This window comes from Anolis sagrei, chromosome 4 (assembly GCF_037176765.1).
Source record: "Anolis sagrei isolate rAnoSag1 chromosome 4, rAnoSag1.mat, whole genome shotgun sequence".
In the NCBI taxonomy this organism is placed as follows: domain Eukaryota; kingdom Metazoa; phylum Chordata; class Lepidosauria; order Squamata; family Dactyloidae; genus Anolis; species Anolis sagrei.
In genome coordinates, this window is record NC_090024.1 from 150,305,490 (window position 1) to 150,326,522 (window position 21,033).

At 38.1% G+C, this 21,033-nt stretch overlaps 1 protein-coding gene across 1 annotated transcript in view; it reads right to left on the reverse strand.

Annotated features, from left to right (window-relative positions):
• The window catches only part of BRDT (bromodomain testis associated), a 37,123-nt gene that overhangs the window by 4,074 nt on the left and 12,016 nt on the right, over positions 1–21,033 (reverse strand). The window contains 15 exon segments of the mRNA XM_060771586.2: positions 600–805; positions 4,648–4,787; positions 6,977–7,121; positions 7,911–8,023; positions 9,742–9,925; positions 10,388–10,449; positions 11,915–12,094; positions 12,319–12,420; positions 12,558–12,850; positions 12,932–13,116; positions 15,112–15,285; positions 15,646–15,774; positions 16,107–16,454; positions 17,213–17,382; positions 18,981–19,110. Coding sequence (XP_060627569.2) covers positions 600–805; positions 4,648–4,787; positions 6,977–7,121; positions 7,911–8,023; positions 9,742–9,925; positions 10,388–10,449; positions 11,915–12,094; positions 12,319–12,420; positions 12,558–12,850; positions 12,932–13,116; positions 15,112–15,285; positions 15,646–15,774; positions 16,107–16,454; positions 17,213–17,382; positions 18,981–19,110 — 2,561 coding nt within the window.

The window sequence follows — 21,033 nt, forward strand, 5'->3', positions numbered from 1 at the left end:
AGGAGTTGCAAAACAATCCTAGAATACAATTCTGAAAGCGAAAACACAATGCTACAACTAAAAAGTAGTTCCAGGATACCATTAGAGCCCTTGCATGATATCTTTGACCATGTATTAATTTTGAAAGGCTTCTATGTTTGAATCATACATGTATCTGTAAATAACGAACAAATCATGTCTTGAATGTTAAGTTTCAGGCCCTGTGATTGTGCTTCCTTACCCAACCTATGGAAAATACAAGTCCAATTGTTTTCTCTTAGTGATTTTACGTAGTTATGCATGTGGGCAGTTGGAAAACATACCATTATTATTTCCTTTACATTTTATTATATTAGCAAAGCGGTAGCAACATTGTTACCCCAAATCTGAAGTGACTGCTATGTAAGTGTTACATTGCTCTAAAACAAACATGAGCATATACCAAATATGTACAAACCATCCAGTTGATATTTTAGCAGCATGCTAAATTGCTGTTGGCATCATTTCCCCTGAAGTAGGAATCAGCCACAAAACAACTCCGTTGGAAATCTTTCAATATGCAGGTAGTTAAAAGGACATGTGGTATACACGTCTCAATTTAATTATATGAAATTACAAACCTCTCTTTTTCCTGTGGGAGATTTTTCGGTTTCCTCTCAGCTTGCTCCAATTGTCTTCTTCCCTCCTTTGCCCACTCACTTTCTTCTTTTTCTCGTGCTGCTTTTTGGAACTGCCTGAAACTTTCGCTGGAGGATTTGATTGGGGCTGGAGCAGGTATTATTTTACCTAAATTTGTCCAAGACTCCGCATGCTTGACTTTTATGTCCTGAAATTTTAAAATAGGAGCATTTATCATCTGTAATCACAAGCAGTAATGCAACTTTCTACCTCCAACAGCAATGCAAAAGTGAAATTATTATTTATTTAAAATATATTAATTATGGTATCTATATGGACTCATCAGCGTTTGGTTTAGGAGTGAGCTACATTACATGCACACTGGTGTGACAAAAAAATTCTAGTTGATCTAGATGAAACAAATTGGGTAGGCATGGTTTAATTTCTAGAGAAAATGCAAATAACTCTAGAGAGTAATTTGAGGCAACCTCAGGTATCTGAAGGTCATCTGTTATGTGCACTGAGGTTGTGATGGCTTGTACTCATTGTGACTTCTACTTTCATAATTTGATAATCTCCCCACCAGTGTTTTTATCATTAAAAAGATATACAGCTAGGTAAGGGTAGAATCAGACCTAATAATGTATCTCTCATGTGTGTATGCACACAGATATAATGTGATCTCATTCCCATGCTTTGACTGGAAGAAAATTTGAACTGAAGGCTACACAGTGTCAGAAAACATATGTGTGTGGCTGTCTCACTCCTTCATTTGAGGGCCATTTTTTTAAAAAAAAATCAGGGAATGATTTTTTTTTACTAGGGAAGTTCCCACTGCCCCCTCTTCACAACCTTGTCTAAAACAAGCATAAAACACATAAGAATGGGCCATGGGCATATCTTTAAAATATTTCTAAACAAACCGTTACGCCAGTTGGGAATCCTAGATACATGTATAGGAGCGTTTAAAGACAGGCCTACTTGCACACTCTCTAGTAGTACCAATTGGACAGGGTTAGTGCCAATTTATTCTCATTCAACCCATCTTTTTATGCCGTGTTTAAAATGTTCCATTTTCTCTCTCCTCCTTCTAATCCCCACCTGCTGGAAAGGGGCTTCTAATTAACGCCAAATGGGAAACACTTCTGAGGAAATATTAGAGAGAGGGATCTTGACTCTGCTAAATAGTATATGCACAGCATTAAGTACCATTTGGAGCCAATATTTTGTTTCCATTGCCTGCTAACTGTGATAAGGCAATAGCTAGCAGTGTTACCAGGATGAAAATTGGATAATGGTCCGATACTTTGGTTGTGTGGAAGAGAGAATTTCAGCAGCTGTTGTTTGTTATGCAACTGGTAAACAAGCAACATTTTTGAAACGCCTTTTTCTAGACAACCATGAAAAGTAGAAAGGATCTCTCCAGTTTTCACTTTGGCAATCGTAAGTTGTTTCAGGAAGCCCAGAGACCCAAGTATAAAATTAGCTAGTCTCATATAGACCCTGATTGGGAAAAGAAACGTGAAAATTTTGTAGGACCACTATAACATGATAAGACTGATTTACTGTTTTAACTATGGCTTATGTATTGTTAATTATGCTTTTATGTCTAATTGTGGTTTTAATTTTGTAATTTGTTATGTAATGGCTTTGGAATGGGGCCCATTGTAAGCTGTCGTGAGTCCCCCTTCAGGGGTTGAGAAGGACAGGATAGAAATGCGAGAAATAAATAAAGAAATAAATAATAAGAAAATAAGTTTTTATAGTTTTCCAATTTCAGTGGTTGTCGTGAAATCTGTCACTCATAAGATTCTTTGATATTTGCGTATCACAGCGAATATCCAGTCAGTGTTTTTGTGATGGAGGGGGATTTTGTTTATCCTAAGAGATATGTATTGGATTCCCTTTGGACATTAATAAAAATCAAGTTAATTGCTTTTGTGATTTTGAGAATGTAAAAGTAGGCCATATGACTGGATTAATCAGGACCAGGTTGCCTACATGCCCAACAGTTAAGCTACTTAAAAAACTTCATTCATACTCCCATTCTACAATGAAATTATTTTAAAATTATTTCAAAGATAAAATATCCACAACTTCATGTAGTTGGTATTGTATTAATACAAAGACAAGGCCCTCCTCCCAAATATCTGCAAAGAATCTCAATAACCATCCCACCCTGCCTTATAGCTGGATATTATATGCATGAGGTTATTGAATAACATCTTTTTTCACTGCTATATTGATCCTATCTGTGAAGTTTCACAACATTTCACAAATAAAATACTGGTTCTTTCACGATTCTTGAAGACTGATTTTCAGTATACTTCAGCAGTATAACTATCGAGTTAGACTGCAGATTACGATCTCTGAAAATTTCAGTTTTTCTGATCTAATTCTCCCAATAATTTCTAACAAAAGGATAAACCCATCATAAATAAGGAAAGGTTCAATCCTGGTTCCTGCATCTCCAATACCCAGGATGCAGGAACGAATGTGATGTAATGTTATGTAATATCTCAATTAATTTATGTAGAAATTTATACACATTTTCCCTTAATTTTTCACTAGGTATTTCCCAGCATGGCGCCAGGCATATGCATATACTCACTATTCATCTGATATGTTTACACTATATTCCTGCTTTCATTTCTGTTTTTGCCTATTCTTTTTTTGGTTTTATTCATTTTTTCTGCAACTATTCAACTGTTTATTTTATACAACCCGAACAACAGTCTTCTCTATCTACTTGACAGTATAATCTTTTCAAAACAAGGGGGTTTTCTAAGAATTTCTGTTTGACCGATATTTGGTAAAAAAAAGTTCGGTAGCATGGGAACTGAGAAATAATATTTCCATTTTGATCATGGTATGGGAGACTTGAATACACATATTTTAATTCTTTCCCAGCCATAAAATAGCTAACCTAGGGCAGTCCAATACAGTTTTGTTCAAGTGAACCAATATGCAAACAATGTCAGAAGGAAATATTCTATGATTATTTAGTTCTACATTTAAATGTAGTAAGAATCTGGTTCCTTTTCTTCCCAGTAACATTTGTGGTTATTTTTTTCAATTTTCACATATATCTTCATATCTAGTAAGATTTTCCCATACATTAAAAAAATTAAGATGTGCTCCTAATGGATTTTGGAATATTAAAAAACAGCATCATCTGTATATAACTTCAATTTCATGTTGGGCAGTTAGAAAGCCAATCAACTTTCCATCTTGCTTCAGATCTTGTTTCGATTTTTAGACTTCAAAGCAAGTACCAATGAGTACTAAGGGCACCCTGGTGGCACAAAGGGTTGAACTGCTGAGCTGCTGAACTTGCTGACTGAAAGGTTGGCAGTTCGAATCCAGGGAGCAGGGTGAGCTCCTGCTGTTAGGCCCAACTTCTGCCAACCTAGCAGTTCGAAAACATGCAAATGTGAGTAGATCAATAGGTACCACCTTGGTGGAAAGGTAACAGAGCTCCATGCAGTCATGCTGGCCACATAAACCTGGAGATGTCTATGGATAATGCCAGCTCTTTGACTTAGAAATGGAGATGAACACCAACACCCAGATTTGGACAGGATTAGACTTCATGTCAGGGGAAACCTTTACCTTTTATGAATGAGTACCTTTGTCTTATTTTCCATAATAATATGAAGATATTACTTCATTTACAAGAATCCTAGTTGTGTGAAAAAACCCCACATAAGCCATAACTCAAGCATAGAACATGCAATTCTGTTTTGAGAGTATGATTGTTGATTTTATGACTGGCTTAATTAAGCATATGCCCCAACATTGTCACTTTTGCACTGCTGTTGTGTATTAAAAGCACGCATTCACCGCATTGTTAGTCACTCTTTACCAGTTCAAATCATGTTGATCAAGACAATTATCTGTCTCTAGATATGTAGCCTTAGTTTGAAACATAATAATTAAGACTGTTTTAAAAACTCCCACACTTGCAAGTAAATTAGCTCACGAAACACCCTTAGCTTTTAGATATCAGTGTTTTAGAAAAGACCATCCTAGAAGGCAGTGCCTTATTACCTTTGCTATAGGAATTTGAGGTTTAGCATCTCTTTTTTTCTCTCCCTCACATTTATCAGAGCAGCTCGCTGAAACAGTGGCATGTGTAGAATCAGTCATACGTTGCCCACACAGACCATCTGGAAAACTATTCTTTGGTTCTGGAATGTAAACAAGGCAGGGATTTTTCAAAGGTGGGGGCATTGAACATCTCTGTAAGATCTCTTATCAGATTTCTGCACCAAAACCTTCCCAGTTTAGGCACCTTTTATCAGTCCTAAATTACAGATAATGTTTCCACTCTTTCCACTCTTATGGATGTTGTATTTGTCCTTTATTTACTTGGCACAATTTCCAAGGAAGCAGCAGGGCAAGAACTCCCCGTGTGCCTACAGTATTCTATTTTGAGAAGCTTGTTTGAGTATAGGAGATACACATTTCTGTTACTCATTTCCTGCTCCCTTCCCCCACCTGAACAGGGACCATTTTGTCTCCTGTGATGCTCTTTCCCAGGCTCCCCAGGGAAGAAGAGCTGTTACTAGGTAACCTTGTATTTAGGGTACAGTTCTCCATGCTGCCTACTTCTATCTTCAACCCCCAAACTTATAGTATAGACTTCCAGTTCATTTCCACTGAGTCGCACATACACCACAGTTAGAAATTATACACTGAAAGTAACAATATGAAATTTAAAATTGTTATTCTGACAAAATAAGTTTAGGCTAATGTTATAAGTCACAACCAGGCATGTAGCCGGGTGGGGTGGGGTGGGGGGCTTGAGGGGCTTCAGCCCCCCCCCCAAATTCTCATGGTGGTTCACGAAAAGGCCTTACTGGTGCATTATTTAAACTGTTATGTTTATTCATATCATGATCTGATCATCATACTCAATATATCCCATATGCATGGGGGTATTGGGGTAATGATACAAAAGGTTTGCTAGGCTAGACCCTCTTTCACTCAGACTCAGCCCCCCCAAAACTCAGCCCCCCCCGAACCCCCCCTGAAATTTTTTAGCCCCCCCCCCCTCCGAAACGAAATCCTGGCTACGGGCCTGGTCACAACTCATGGCTCAATTCAAAATCTTTCTGAACTGCTGAGAGAAAATCCTCAAAAACATAATGTGTGGCCCTGTTATTCTAAGACTACTATATCAATTCCTGAACAGACAGGTTTTCAGCAATTTGTTTTGATAATTAAACTAGTTTATCAGTTTGCAGAGTTCCTACAACACAGGAAATGCACCATTATGAAACCCTCTTCTGATCATTACTACTCTTTGAAAATCTTGCCAATGGGGGTCTCAGAAGCTAAATATTTACGCAAAAGCCTGAACAGGGTTGTCACGTTAGATATCAAAACTGAGTTACCAATCATAATCTTTCAATGAATTTTTGAGTGATTAGATAAAGTAGATATATGCCAATATTCTAAAAAGTTAAATATGAAGGCAAATTTTAAATAATATATTTTATTGAAACCTAAGCTATGCAGTGAATCAAATAGAAAAAAAAATTAAGTCCCCATCAAGAAAAGTTAGCTAGATGAAGGACGAATTCTATGCTTTTATGGAAAGCAATCGAGAAACGGCACTGCAGTGCGGCACCTTCAAAGACAGGTACAATTTGTCAGAACAAAAAATCATATTCCTTTGAAAACTGAACTCTTAGGACAAAGTTAACAGTCATACCCACTTTGTACTTGCTCTTATGGTATATTTCTACATACTTGGTTTCTTTGCATAATCCACCTTTAACAAAATTGACATAAAATTTCCATTCATTTAAGGCAGGTCTGGAAAAAGTTCATTTCATCTATTAAATCAGGGTGGACCTATGTTCTGAGAGTGTGGGATGAATTTTGTCCTGATCATCCAGCCACATCCCTTCATATTCAGCTCACCATTAGCTGCCAATTTCAATTGAAAGTCATTTCTGATCGTAATTATCTTGCCTTGTCTGAAGATAATAACAATCAACCACTCCTTGAAGCTTCTAGGAGTGGCAAGCGAATTATTGGACTGAGTAGTCACTCCTTGGAGATTTCTAAGGGTAGTAATTGAACTATTTGAGATGCAAATGGGAAAGGGGGTCTGAATGTTTTTAAGGCGAGAGCCAAAAGGTTCTCACATATATATTTAAACATCACATATATATTTAAACAGTATTTTCATCAAATAAGGCAAAATGTTCCATAAAATGTTCTCACTCTACTACAGACTACGTGGACCAGCCTTTCAATAAACCAGCCAAACCAGCATACGTTTGTATCCCTTCATTTAGACCTGAATAGTCATAAATTGTAGCATGTACCTCAGTTATGTTAGTATTTGTATTACCAGAATACCTACTTTTCTGTTGATTAATAGGATATGAGTCAGTAGATGCTATGGAGGCGGTAGTGCAGGCAGGAGATGGTTGTGTTTGATGAAATGACTTTTTCCCAATTTCTTTGGTATCACCCAGTGGGATCTTTGGAGAGGAAGAACAAGAAACCTACAGGAAAATTATAGAACAATTAATCCAAGATTTATCACCGCTGTCAAACTTCACAATCTCATGGTAATTTTGGCTGCTTTAAAAAGAGAGAGCACTAATTACTATTTTTTTCTATTCGTCTGTGCTTTCCATCAGATATGTTTCTATCACTGAGTTGTTGTAGGTTTTTTGGGCTATATGGCCATGTTCTAGAGGCATTCTCTCCTGACGTTTTGCCTGCATCTATGGCAAGCATCCTCAGAACCTCTGAGGATGCTTGCCATAGATGCAGGCAAAACGTCAGGAGAGAATGCCTCTAGAACATGGCCATATAGCCCGAAAAACCTACAACAACCCAGTGATTCCAGCCATGAAAACCTTCGACAATAAATGTTTCTATCACTTTTCTTAAGGAAAAATGTTAAAGCCAAGATGATCCCGAGCCCACATGTTATGAGGCTTCTGTATAATTCTCAAAAATTGTCTGGCAAGAGACATTATTTGATCAAGAAAATAAACCAAGTAAAAAAGTCAATGTCTTAAAAAATTAATGCCTAACTTAATTGTAAAAGTTAATGGCAGAAAAAGAAGAGATCTATCAGGACGAATCCAATCTTTTTAAAAAAATCAGAAGTCCATTATGTTGCAAGCTTTGGATCCAGTACCAGTCATATAAAGAGAAGAACATGTGTGTTCTCCACTGGTCTCCCATGACTGCAAGCCAGTAGAAGCTTTGAGTTTTAAAATGAAAACTGATTTTTTTTTCATTTAGTCACACTGTTTCTAAATTTTGTCAATAATGTTCACCTGTGGAAGTAAGTGACCAGGCGAGATAATAGGTTGATGAGTGTCCAGTAAGTCATTTGGAGATGCTTCTTGAACAGGAGTGCAGGGCAGAGGAGACACAACAGCCACTATACCTGTTAGGAGGTAGGACAAAAAAGAAGAATGCCACAGGCTCTGCATAAAACATCCAACGAATTTGGTTGTACACAATGTGGCCTAACACACAAACAATATGAACTGGTGATATGGAAGGGTTCAGTCAGTAGGAAGAAGTAGAGGTATACATCCCTTGAAATAATTTCAGCAGAAATCTCCTTTGAGATAGCATCCTACTTTAAACATGCACATTGTAGGTTTATCTACATGGTCCACTGTGCAATTTTCATAAACATTTATTGCTAGTGGCATCTGCATCATTGCTTCGCATCACCCTGAACTAAACATCTGGTTTTTATTACATTTGTTTTTGTTGTGTGCCTTCAAGTCATTTTTTACTTATAGCAAACATATAATGGGATTTGATTTAGAGGAGATTTGCCATTATCTTCCTCAGTGAGTTTCTGTGGCCAAGCGAAGATCTGAACCCAGGTATCCAGAATCATAGTCCAGTGAAGAAACCAGTACATCACTCCGGCTTTCTTGTTCATCATGTGAAACTATATAAATGCTCAGTTAGAATCCTGATTCAATGTATATAGCCTGTATTGAAACTTTATAGTTTTAATGCAGTGCTATGTCTGTCTGCGGTTAAACAAATGAGATGTCGTGTTCTGTATGTCTGAGCATAGGACATAATACTGGATTCTGCAAGTGCTCTATCTTTTACCTGAAACATATTGACCTATTGGCAACACTATTGTGCTGCTCTATATTTGCTCTCTGATTATTGTGAGCAGGTCTGTCACTATGGCTTTGATTAAAAGTGACCAGACAGAAGTCAGGAGTCGGACATGCCCACACATCCTTTCAAAAACATTCCTCTACAGCTGTAGATTTTTCTGAATGGGGACAGTTCATCTGTCAAATAAGGTCTAAGATGTTTAATTGACTGCAAATAAGAAAAGATAACTTGGAATTTGAAAATACACATGCATAACTCAGCTAGATAAATATGAAGCAAGACCTTTCCTCTGTGCAAATGTGATATGCAGTAGCAAGCCATTTTGCTTGCTTTTATTTCTTGTATCATTTTGCTTGCTTTTATTTCAATTAGAATATTCACAAACACATTTACTTTCAAAGTGGATATCTCTGTTAAGTTTTCAAGACCTGCCACTTTGTTCTTGATAATTAGATTTTAGAAATATGAAAATATTGAAATATGGAAGTTTGTAGATTTGAAGAAATAATGAAAATGTGCCAGAAGTTTCCAGAACCCCCAGTCCAAAAGTAAACTAAATCCAGTGTGCCTCCATAGAATTCCACATTGATTATATGCTTTTAATGGTTTTTATATGGATATTTTATTATGTCATGTTAAATGTTCTAATGATATTTTTGACTGTTGTGGCATCAAATTGCTGCCAAATTGTAAGCCGCCATTGAGTTGCTTTTGTGCTGAGAAAGGCAGGATAGAAATACTGTAAATAAATAAATAAATAAATAAATAACCAAAATTTGAGTCTTGTAGAGGGAAAGTGGGATATACAGTAAATAAACATAATAAACATAAACAAAGTTTAACAGTTTATTCTTGATAACATTAATATTTAACATTTAATAATAATAGTAGCAAGCCCAGGTTCAAGCTGTGTTTGTTCCATACATGTCAACATGGCAGCATTTCTAAAAACAGTAATGACTGCTCCACTTGAAAACATCCTACTGAATCAGTTTTCTGTGGAAGATTTACCTGCGGGTGAAAGGGTGTGTTGCTCTCGAAGTTTTAGAGGGCTACGCTGCAGCATCTGGGAGTGCTGCAATATCTGCTGGTGGAATCTTGCTCCTGTTGGTCTTGGAGACTGTTTGCTAGTATATGAAACACTTTGAACTTGGGAAACAATATTGCTGGAGGTCCTTGAATGGAGCAGTGGCAGCTGATGGGAAGAATTCAACAAGGATAGTCCTTATTCCTTTAAGCCATCTATTCCAAAAAGTTTCCAGACACCCCCCCCCCCCTCGCATCATTAAAATCAAACCCTTACTTTCTCCTTGAAAGTCAGGCATCTACAGAATGGAGAGAAAGAGAATAATCATTCTCTGTAGAAGAAGGAAAGCTTTAGGAAAGAACAGATATATCAATAATAATAATAATAATAATAATAATCTTTATTTATAACCCGCTACCATCTCCCCAAAGGGGACTCGGTGTGGCTAACATGAGGCCAAGCCCAAAATAATACAATATAATAAAGGAGCAAACCAATGCATCTTGAGGTACTGCTATGTCATTTACATGTATACAGATACCAGCATATTGAAGAAACATGGAGGACTAAGTGGAAAGTAACAGTGAAAGCTCTAAGCATTTTATATAGCAGAAAATGAGAGAAATGTACCTTAAGTTGTTCTCTGCAAAACAGACCTCTTTTCCCATTTCCATTTTGGTTTAAACATGTTTCTGTGAAAAGGTAGAGAAATCCATATATTAATAACATGGCATTCAAGGTGGTGTTATAATTCTCACTCTGTATAGCACACAGTATTTCTTTTTATTCCTTGTTGCTCTTTTAGGACTTTTCTGTCCAAGGTCTTTCCGATCTTTGAATGCCTCAAGTGATAACATATTCATATTAAGTTTATGGCCCATTCTTCAAGCACCTGTCTTGGCTTGGCTGTGTGGACTGTTGTGGAATCTCACGAAACCCACATTAGAGAAAAGCCCCTGGGAATTGCGACATATCACTCAAAGACTGTGCGTTTGTGTGCAAGCAGCTAGGGGCTGTTTCCTGGGTGAACAAAACCAAGTGGTGAAGTGGATATAAAGTTTTTTAGAAGTCTCTGATTGCATTTATATTATAGAGTTATAGCACCTTGATACCATTTATACTGCTATGGATCTATTTCACAGAATCCTAGGAGTTAGAATTTGTTGATGCATTTAAAATTCTGTACAATTGTCCTGTGGTGCATTTTATAGAAGTATAGAACTTGATTTCTTTAACAGGGAATTCTAAATATCTTACCAAAATACAAATCTTGGGATTTTGCAGAAGTAGTATTGTTATTATTGGCTTTCTTTGTGGTGGTAGTAACATTATTTATACTCCACCTTTTCCCCAAAACAACACAGTTTGAAAATTAAAATATAGTAGTTAAAACAGTATCGGGCTACTATAATTGTGTAACATAAAGACATTCCTTTATCCTGTATTGTCGAAGGCTTTCATGGCCAGAATCACTGGGTTGTTGTAGGTTTTTCGGGCTACACAGCCATGTTCTAGAAACATTCTCTCCTGACGTTTCACCTGCATCTATGGCAGGCATCCTCAGAAGTTGTGAGACTTCACAACCTCCGAGAATGCCTGGCATAGATGCAGGCAAAATGTCAGGAGAGAATGCTTCTAGAACATGGCTGTATAGCCCGAAAAAACCTACAATGACCCATTCCTTTACCCTCATCAGACGGGGTAAGAATTGGTAGCATGCTTCACTTCACCGCTTCTTTAAGCACAGAGCCCGCTGGCTCCTATTACACAGCATACTAGTACTTCATGATTAAAGGGATGGCAAAGTGGAGCATGCCACTACAGCAGCAACACAGGAGGTTTTCCGTATTGCCTTGGAACAATGGTCGAGGCCCTCCTCCTGTGGGATTGCCCTGCGGGTAAGCTGGTCAATGCAGGGCATGGAGCGACAAGTTCCTCACACACCCCGGCGGTGGTCGCCAGATTCACCATAATGTGTGGTGATTCTGGTGGCCAGTATGAAGAGATCCTTAATCACAAGTTCCCAGGAGAAAGAATGAGAGAGAAGATGGCATAGAAGAAATCCCACTTCAAAGTCTAAAGAAAGTTTGCTTGGTTCCTTCTTTCAAGAGGTTCATTACTAAATGGCGAGGAACAGGGGAGAAAAGGCAAGTGAACCTGATTCAGAATCACTGCTATCTGAAGAGCTGGAATTTCCACTGGTGCTTTCTGAGTCAGAGGAGGTACTACTGCTACAACTGCTGCTACTGCTGCTTTCACTCAGTCGGCTTGGTCCTCCAATGCTCATTGGTGCGGCGTTATTTTCAGCTGCAAAATTGGGGAGAATACAACAAAATACTGTCAGGAAAGAGACAGCACGTGACAGTGAAGGTCTACCATTGACTAGGAGACCTGTTCTAATCAAGGTTACTGGACACTGATTCTTTTGCTCCTTTGGCCTTTTTACAGGAAACTATATTATGGAATAAGTCAAAAGTTACAATGGCCACATCTTCCCCCACCCTCTTCAAGATTTCAATATGGTTAATTCCAAATCTGTAGTCAGTGTTGGGTACACCTACATGTACTCAGTTTCGTAGAGCTAAGTTGTCCACTGACGTCCACCAGCCTCCTTTCTAATTCTTGCTTCTTCTCAAAATTAAATTCCTCCTTTGATTTTTTGGCTGCATAGCAAAGAGGGACAAAAAATAAAATATGATGATTGCTTCAGTCAAGTACTCCTCCTGAAAAACAAACAAACAAACAGATTTATCTCTGCTTTCCAACCAACCCAATGTTTTCCTGAACATTATATACACACCATAATGTTTCTTGGGCCTTTTTCTCAAAGAAGCCATTACGTATTTCTCCAGTGCCCTTAATGTTGATGCTTTGAGAGTTTCAAAGTCTATTTCTATTTCACCCGGATTTGAGTGTCCCAGTGAAGGTTCCCTTGACTGAATAATATGGACCACTCTGCCAAGCCTCTCTCCCGGGAGTTTATTTATGTCCAAGCTTAACTGCCTCTTTTCATCGTAACTCATAGGCTTGGCACTTTCGTCATCTTCAGACTTGTACGTTGGCTCCTCTTGCTGCTTGATTTTCTTTGAACAACTGCAAGAAGGGAAAATAAAAATGAGTTAACTATACTGCCAACAGTTTTGAGTCCCATTTCCTACCCATAAACAATCTTACATGTTCAAAGACATTTTCTTCTTCAGTCTCTTCATTTGCTTCATCTTTCTCTTCTTTTGACGCTCATACTTGTTTTTGACTTTGTTTTTTCTTTTATCCTTCTGAGATTTTCCTTTCTTTCTCCTTTTCATTCTGGGCAATGCAGTTTTAGCCAAAGCTTGCAACTGTTGATGAATAGCCTTAAGCTGTTGTAAGGGAAAGAGAGAAATGTTTTTGCGCATCTTTAAACAAGCGCTAGGAATTCTGCTACCAAAAAGGGAAGGAAAATACTAAAAACTCTAGAATCTCTGTGTGTGAAAGAGAAGGGAATATTTTGACCTTTCCCCCCGTAGGCCAACATAACTACCCCTGAATATGTTTTCCAGATTTCAGATGGCAATTTAGCCACAACAGGGGAATCCTAAGAAAGGGGAAACAAATGGATTGAGACTGAAGTCTTTTGAGTGTCTACCTCCAAGAAAGGTAATTTTTTTCCCCCACTGGGACTGTATTTGGTGGGTTTTACCTCTACAGCACCTATACGATTTTTCCCAGATGCAACAGTACAGAGGCTTCTCAAGAAATTCAGTGTTCTCCAGCTAAGAAAGGGATGGATAGCTTTATCCAGGACACATATCGCCTGCATCTCAAGGAAAGTTGCCAATGGAGTTGAAAAATGACTGCCTGGATTTTATTACTCTTGTCTTCCAGTTCCCATATGGCCAAAGTGGGGAGATGAAAATAACAGTCAGGAATAGAATGAGGGAGGAGGCCAGCCATGGTAGATTGCTCCTCATGCCATCCCGAGAATCTAGGCTGTGACTCTAACATCACCATTTTCCCTTCTCTGGTACAATTTTAACACCTTTGCTTGATGAAGAAGCCAATGAAGCTTTGAAAACTTGCATGATTATTTTGTGCATTTTGGTTGCCCAAATAAAGCTATTACTGTTTTCAGGATTTTGGATGCTGTTCCTTTATCTACAGGCTGTTATCCATATATTACGGGGAAAGGGGAACTTGATCATGCAGAACATAGTGTAATAGGAAACATATATCAAATAGAAGCAAATAATATTTAAGGCAATTAATATGATAATACATATATTGGAACATTTTTCACCTTAGTTCAGTAATGTGTATAAGTTGACTAGATAGAGTATATGCCTTTATTTCTTGTTTCTCATTACATTACTGGAGCTTTGCTGAGACAATGCAATAAAACAACTTGAAGAAATACATAGGGGAGTTTTATTCTTCGCATAAGGAATATCTATAATTGAAGATGCCTAATTTAGCACCAAAACAGGACTTCTCTTTGTGGGTCATTATTTAATCTGTTGGTTTGGTACATCTAACTCTTGTAACACTTTTCAACACACTTTCACACATTTCCAAACTTGTTACTATATGCAGCTGTCATGAATAAACCAGCTTTTATCAAACCTTTCTAGCTGTAGCCAATCAGAAAATGCTGACAAGGAAGGTGAGTACAGAAGTCCTGCCCTCTCTTCTGTGTCAGCTAATAGAGATTGAGAGCCCTTGCTGTCAGATAGGGAAAGTCAGGGTTACTGAGCAAAGTCATGATTCTAGTCCTTCCCATAGCTACATAATCCAGCTCCTCTGACAATCAGCTTTGTCCCAATCCACCATCTCTCTGGTTTTGTTTTCAGATATATCTTTTGTGGTCTTGCAATCATTTTCTTTGTCATGACAGTATGTATTTTTTCGCTTGTAGCATAGGGCCCGGATCCACTTTGGAGTCTATGTACCTATCAGACTTGGCTGGATGCCCTCTTTAAGGGATGTTGGCAGAAAGGGGCAACCAGGATCATGTCCACCCCAGCCACCTGGGCTAAGTCACTTTATCACATTCCCAGGTGGTAGGGGTACCATGTAGTGACTTCCACCCATGTGACATCCCATGTCTATCTTCCACATTGAACCAGCAGAAGGACTGGGTGATTTGTGTTTGATCAATTCGCAGGTGAACCAACTAATGTCTGGATTGAAATCCATAATGGCATGAAATATCTTGAGATGTAACCAATGAAGCTGTGGCCTTTCTGATGGCAACAAATGCATTCTGCATTCACTTTTGTTGCTGAAGGTGAGCTCCATTGCTCACCGATTCTCCATCATACTACTTTATTACAAAATAACAACAACACATTCATGGGAATATGAGCATTGTCACTTACCTGATCCTGAAGCTCGGCGAGACGTCTTGTTCTTTCTTCATCCGAGTCCTCAGAAGAGCTACCACTGCTGCTTTCACTAGAAATAGATACCATTGGCCTTGCAGTGGAGTACAAGACAGGCTTATGGGATGTTGGTTCATCTGGAATTTTGGCAAAGTGCATCTCAAAGACATCCTAAACAGAAGAGAAGTACATAACTTTAAAACTCTGCTGTGATAAAAAAGTTAGATTTCTTTAGCACAGGGATGAGGACCATGTCGGAGGGCTGCAACCTCCATCTACCTCATTATTGGGTATCCTGCTAATAACTCTGGAGTTGCCATTATTACTTCAGCAGTTTTATAATTTTAATGTAAAATTATGTGTTACATTGAAAACACATTCTATATTTTCATTGGTATTTGAAGGTGGGCACAATTACATTATTGTCTCACCTGTGACCTCACATAAACAGCTGGTTGGCATCAGTGCAACTAGATGATCAAATCTTGCAGGGTTATTTTTATGTTATTAAATGCATTTTCAAGGACCCACCTGAAGTTTCCTTGCCATAGACACCACCTCTTGGTCAGGAGAGCTGTATCTGTAGCAGTTCATAAACATTAGTCTAATATCAGCGGCAAATTCTTGTGTGTCTTTATACACATTGTTTTCCATTTTCTTCTGTGAAGAATAAAAGGACTATAGATACAAACTCTGATACATGAGATTCAGACTACTTTCATCTAGTTCAACCACAACCGCTTGAGAATGGCCTCTCTTTTATCCATAGATCTCATTTCACATCCAGAATGTTTCTGGACACATTGAAGAAACTTCTTTGGTTACCCAGCTGAGACAACCTATTACATATTGTTCCTTGTTTCTGCTAGAGATGGTACATACACTTGAAGTCTCTGAAGATCCAAAAGTGTGTATTTTAATATTGTAACAGCTGCATAATCCATTCATATGACTAATAATAAACTACATTTATAATGCTACAACTCACTTACTTTAATTGTTCCAAGATCCATAGGACATTTCACAACATCATTATAATCCTCAAGCCCTGGGGCTGTAACATCTATCGGTTTATAAAAAAGCCAAGCATAAGCTTCATGCTGCTTTGAAAACATTTCTGTAAGGATCTCGTTACAGTATTTCAATGATTCCGTTAGTTTAATATTTTTTATAGGTTCAGGTGGGTGCTGGGAATCCGGCAAGCCTCTCTTTGTTGTAAGCTCTACTTCAGATACTTCTCTGGAGGAGATCTTTGAAATTTTGGGTTCGTTTGGTGCAGGAGAAGATTCACTGCTTGCTGTGAGGATTGCAGTAGTGGTATCGGCCTTCCGTTTCACACCCTTTCCCAAAACAAAATGACAAACCAAAATTAAAACACATCCAACTTTTAACTAAGGGGTGAATTGCAATATTTGAAATCTACATTAGAAACCTTTCAGAGATGCTGGCCATAAATGTATGGTTTACATGCAGCTGGACTGTTAGTTCATCTCATTCATTTCCAGTCCAAAGATAATTCTCTATAGGAATTTAGATTTTGGCTGGTAATTTCTCAGAATGTATTCAGACTGGAATCTATACCACTAACTTGAGCAAAAGGACGCTCAGTGGAACTTTACATCTGAATAGACATGTAAAAATTGCACTTCCAGCAATCTTTTAAGAAGCTGAAAGACTGGAAGTGGGAAAAAAATGATAGGATAGTTATTTATCTGTTTATAATTTACACCATCTGAGGTGAAAGACAGCTTCTGGTGTATTGAAAAGACATCTGCCAGTAAAAACATGACTTATAAAAAATACAGTAAGTTTTACATACCAATATACTCTTTGCACTGGTTATATAATTAAAATATAATTCAAGCTATAAGTTGAAATGGACATTAAAACATAGAAAAGAAGTACTAAAAAGTCCAGTCCATCAATTAATATCCAGTGCTCAGTTCTGCCAAAGATATGCATAACTCCAAATCTCACTGCAGCTCATACTCTTAACAATTATCCATACTTCAGCATTACAGTGATCTCTACATAATACAGTGTTTGTTCATATTAGTGTTCATCTGCTCAGCAACTTCTCCTCTCTGAAATCACTTACTTTAGTTCCTGTTTCAGTGACTGACATTACATTTGCTGATTCAGTTTCAGGTGAAGGGTCTGGGGTGTGTTGCTGCAGCATTGTCATCCGAAACTGCCTAACTTTCCTAGGTGGCTTTGGTTGTTGACTTTGCTTAGCTTGTGGGATACCTGCATCAGATTGCTCAGCAACTAAGGAAACAAATGGAATAGTGAATGACTTCCAATAATGCTCCAGAAACTGAAGTTCTAGTTCCTTTGTCCTTTGCCAGCAGATCTTAGTGGCATGGCTGAGAAACCTTGATCATAAGCTATATCTTGTTTTCAGCTAAAGATTATTATGGGCCACAAACCGCAAAAGCCGGCTTATCTTTAGACCAGCATTGCCAACCTTTTCCTTAAGTGTGTTGGACATGTTCAGTCATCAACCAACCATTTTTGATCAGCCTATGATACTATTTTTGTACTTTTTCAAACCTTGGGGTTCTTCAAAGACTTTGCATTATGTGCATGTGTTCACGCACATACATTCATTCACACATTTTTACCACATAAAGATCAGTACTTAGAGAATGTTCAATATTAATGTGCAGCATTTTTTTCAATACAAAGAACCAGAGTCTATTCAAGATGTTCACAATAACCATAGACTTCTAAATAATGTCAGAGAACCTTTTCAGTAGACAACACTGGTTGCCAGTCTAAGCAGTGTTTGTTCTGTAACTTTAGTTATCCTTAAAGGTTTTCCCCTGATGTTAAGTCTAGTTGTGTCTGACTCTAGAGAATGGTGCTCATCTCCATTTCTAAGCTGAAGAGCCGGTGTTGTCCATAGATGCCTCCATGGTCATGTGGCCAGCATGACTGCATGGCGCACCATTACCTTCCCGCTGAGGTGGTACCTATTGAACTCACAATTGCATGTTTTTGAACTGCTAGGTTGGCAGAAGATGGGGCTAACAGCGGGAGCTCACGCCATCTGTGGATTCGAACCACCGACCTTTTGGTCAGCAAGTTCAGCAGCTCAGTGGTTTAACCTGCTGTGCCACTGGGGGATCCTTATGTAGTTTGAATTCTCAAAAGCATTCATCATAGATTACCTGGCTAAAAAGAACAAGAATCCCATCACATGGTAATTGTTTTCTGAAGCTGTCATGAGACTTCATCATCGAAAAGAATACAGTTGATCATCCACAATCACAAGTTTAATTTTTGCAGATTTGATTATTTATGGATTATTTGCTGCTACTGCTGCTTCACTATGCTCTTTTAAGTAGAAAATTTAGGGCTCACCCTGGGCAAGCCTCAAGAGACTCAGAGAAACTGCAATATTGTGAAGTGAGGCTTGTAAGTCCCTATTAAAAATGTCACATGGCAGCAGTGGAGCCAGTTCTAATCGATTTGTAATAAGCTATTCCCTAGCATATCAGGGGAAGAAATGCAAGCAGTTGCATTGGGCATGTGGAAACTAAATTCAAAACGTACCAGGATAAGAAAGGCTTAAGGCAACAAAGAATAGACCAGGAGTCACCCAAAAAGACACCAATATAAAACAAAAGCTGTTTGAACCTCAGAAATAAAAGCCGTTAGCACAGGGATAAAAACTGTCATGTCTCAACATATTTGACCAGTCTGGATGAGCCGAGGATCTTATTATTTGCAATAAACTTTTTACCGTGGCTATATACCTTATTGCAGGTATTGGAATTGGCAGAGTTTATCTTTGGTTCATATCTTACTACAGCTCAAAGTGATACATTTCTTCCAACACAATTGGTTAAGTATTTTCTTACCCTCTGTAGTTTTCCTCTTTCTTTTTCCTTGATTGATCACAATTATTTTCTCTTCCAGGGGCATTTGTGCTATTTTCTGCATAAAGACTTTTTCTAGCTCCTGAGCCATGAAAACAATGTCATCACCTGGCTGAAAGAAAAACATAGTACTTGATTTTGGGGATGTCTTAATTCTCAGAGGAAGGCAGAACCCTTCTGAAAAAATCTTGACTCAAAAAACTCTTGTGATAGGTTCACCTTAGAGTTGCCATTGGTCAGAACAGACTTGAAGGCACACTGCAACAACTGCTTTTAGTAGCTCATTCATTGCACTTTGGTTCTTCATTAGACTTGTCTTAGGATGCATCTATTCTGCAGTGTAGATGCACTCTTAAATCTACAGTACTCTCTTGTGTGTGTGTACTAGAACCAAGATTTATAAAGAGCTTAGAAACTTTGCTTTTAGAGTACTCTATCTCCCAGAATCCCCAAACCAGGATAGTCATTTGCTAGGGAATGCAGACAATTGTATTAGATCAAAAGTAATGTTTTCAAAATATTGTTACGGGTTTCCCCCACACATACCTTTCACTGCTTTCTCCCAAATTTATGACTGGCAAAATCTAGGAAAGATACAGATTTTGTTTTGGTCTAGGGTTGGTTCCCCCTCCCCTATGTTTGATATCAGTGTTGGGGGAGAGAAGGAAAGTACTACCTGAGTTTGCTTTTTATTTTCATGCTAATGTCCTGGTTTTATCCCTACCCGCATTTTTTGTTTTATTGTGGACTTCATCTTTTAAAAATCTGTCTTGTTTAATGAGTTTTATAGCAATCGCATTTCCAGTAATTACACTAATAAATGTGATTTCCGTATCATGCATTTCTGAGCATATTTGAATTTACGCAAAGGCCTTTGGCAACAGAGATTGGACTCTGTGTGTCAGCAGGAAGTCACTGGAGACTAATGATGTTCCAGTGACAGAGGTTTAATTTAGACATATGTACAGGCCGAACATAAGACAAGAGCTTGTAACATTAGCTCTAAAACATCCTCCTCTTCTGCATCAGATTTCTAGGGGAACCATTGCATCAAAGGATTTCTCCAAAAGAGAAAATATTTATTTAAAGCATTTCTGTAATTTCCCAGCCCACATAGCAATGATCAAATAAAACATGATTAAAACAAGGATAGAAATATTTTTCAATGCATTAAAGTATTCTAAAAGCAGTCTAAACATAATGAAGAATCAGGTTTTGAAACAGTTAAAACAGCACTTTCAGACATGCAGAACAGAATTGTTTTCATCTTGTAGGAAGCTTAAAAATAGATGGGGCCCGCCTAACCTCCTTCAGTAGGGAGTTCTCTAGTCAAAGAGCTGCCACAGAGAAATCTCTGTTACACAAGGTGTTGGGGGCATCAAACACTGCTCTTTGTGAAAATCTCAAATTTCTGGCAGGGCAGGCTCATATGGGAGGAGGTGATCTTTCAGATATCTTGGCCCCAAATCATTAGGGATTAGTAGGTCAATCCCAGCACACTGAATTGAGCTTGGAAACAAACTGGAAACCAATTAACTGCTTCCTCTTTTTAGGTGGAGGACACACCCAGAAAAAAAGAATTCCTAGTACTACTGCCATTCAAAAGAGGTTGTGTAACTATTCCATCTCTCTTTCCTTAATAGATCTTTTGTGGTAAAAAGAGAAAGGAGGAGGAAGAGGAGGAGGAGGAAAGAAAGAAATGGTAGGGGTGATAAAGAAACAGGAGTGTTATGAATGAAAAATTGTTAATATTTGGATATACAGTCTGCATGAAATGCAGTGTTTGAGGCAGTGCAGCTGTGGAACATAAAACTTGTCTAGAAGCAAAGATGCCATTCTGGCCTTGATAACTTCAAAGAGCTATACTTGTAGGCCCTTATCATACCATGCCATTATACCATCATAAAAATGTCTTCGTCCCACCACCGTCTCATTCTTGTCACATTATGATTGGCTTCTTTCAGTGCTGCTGTGGTTTGCAATAATTGGGAATGTTATATTTTTCATGCTCAGAATAATCTGTTAGTGATCTCCT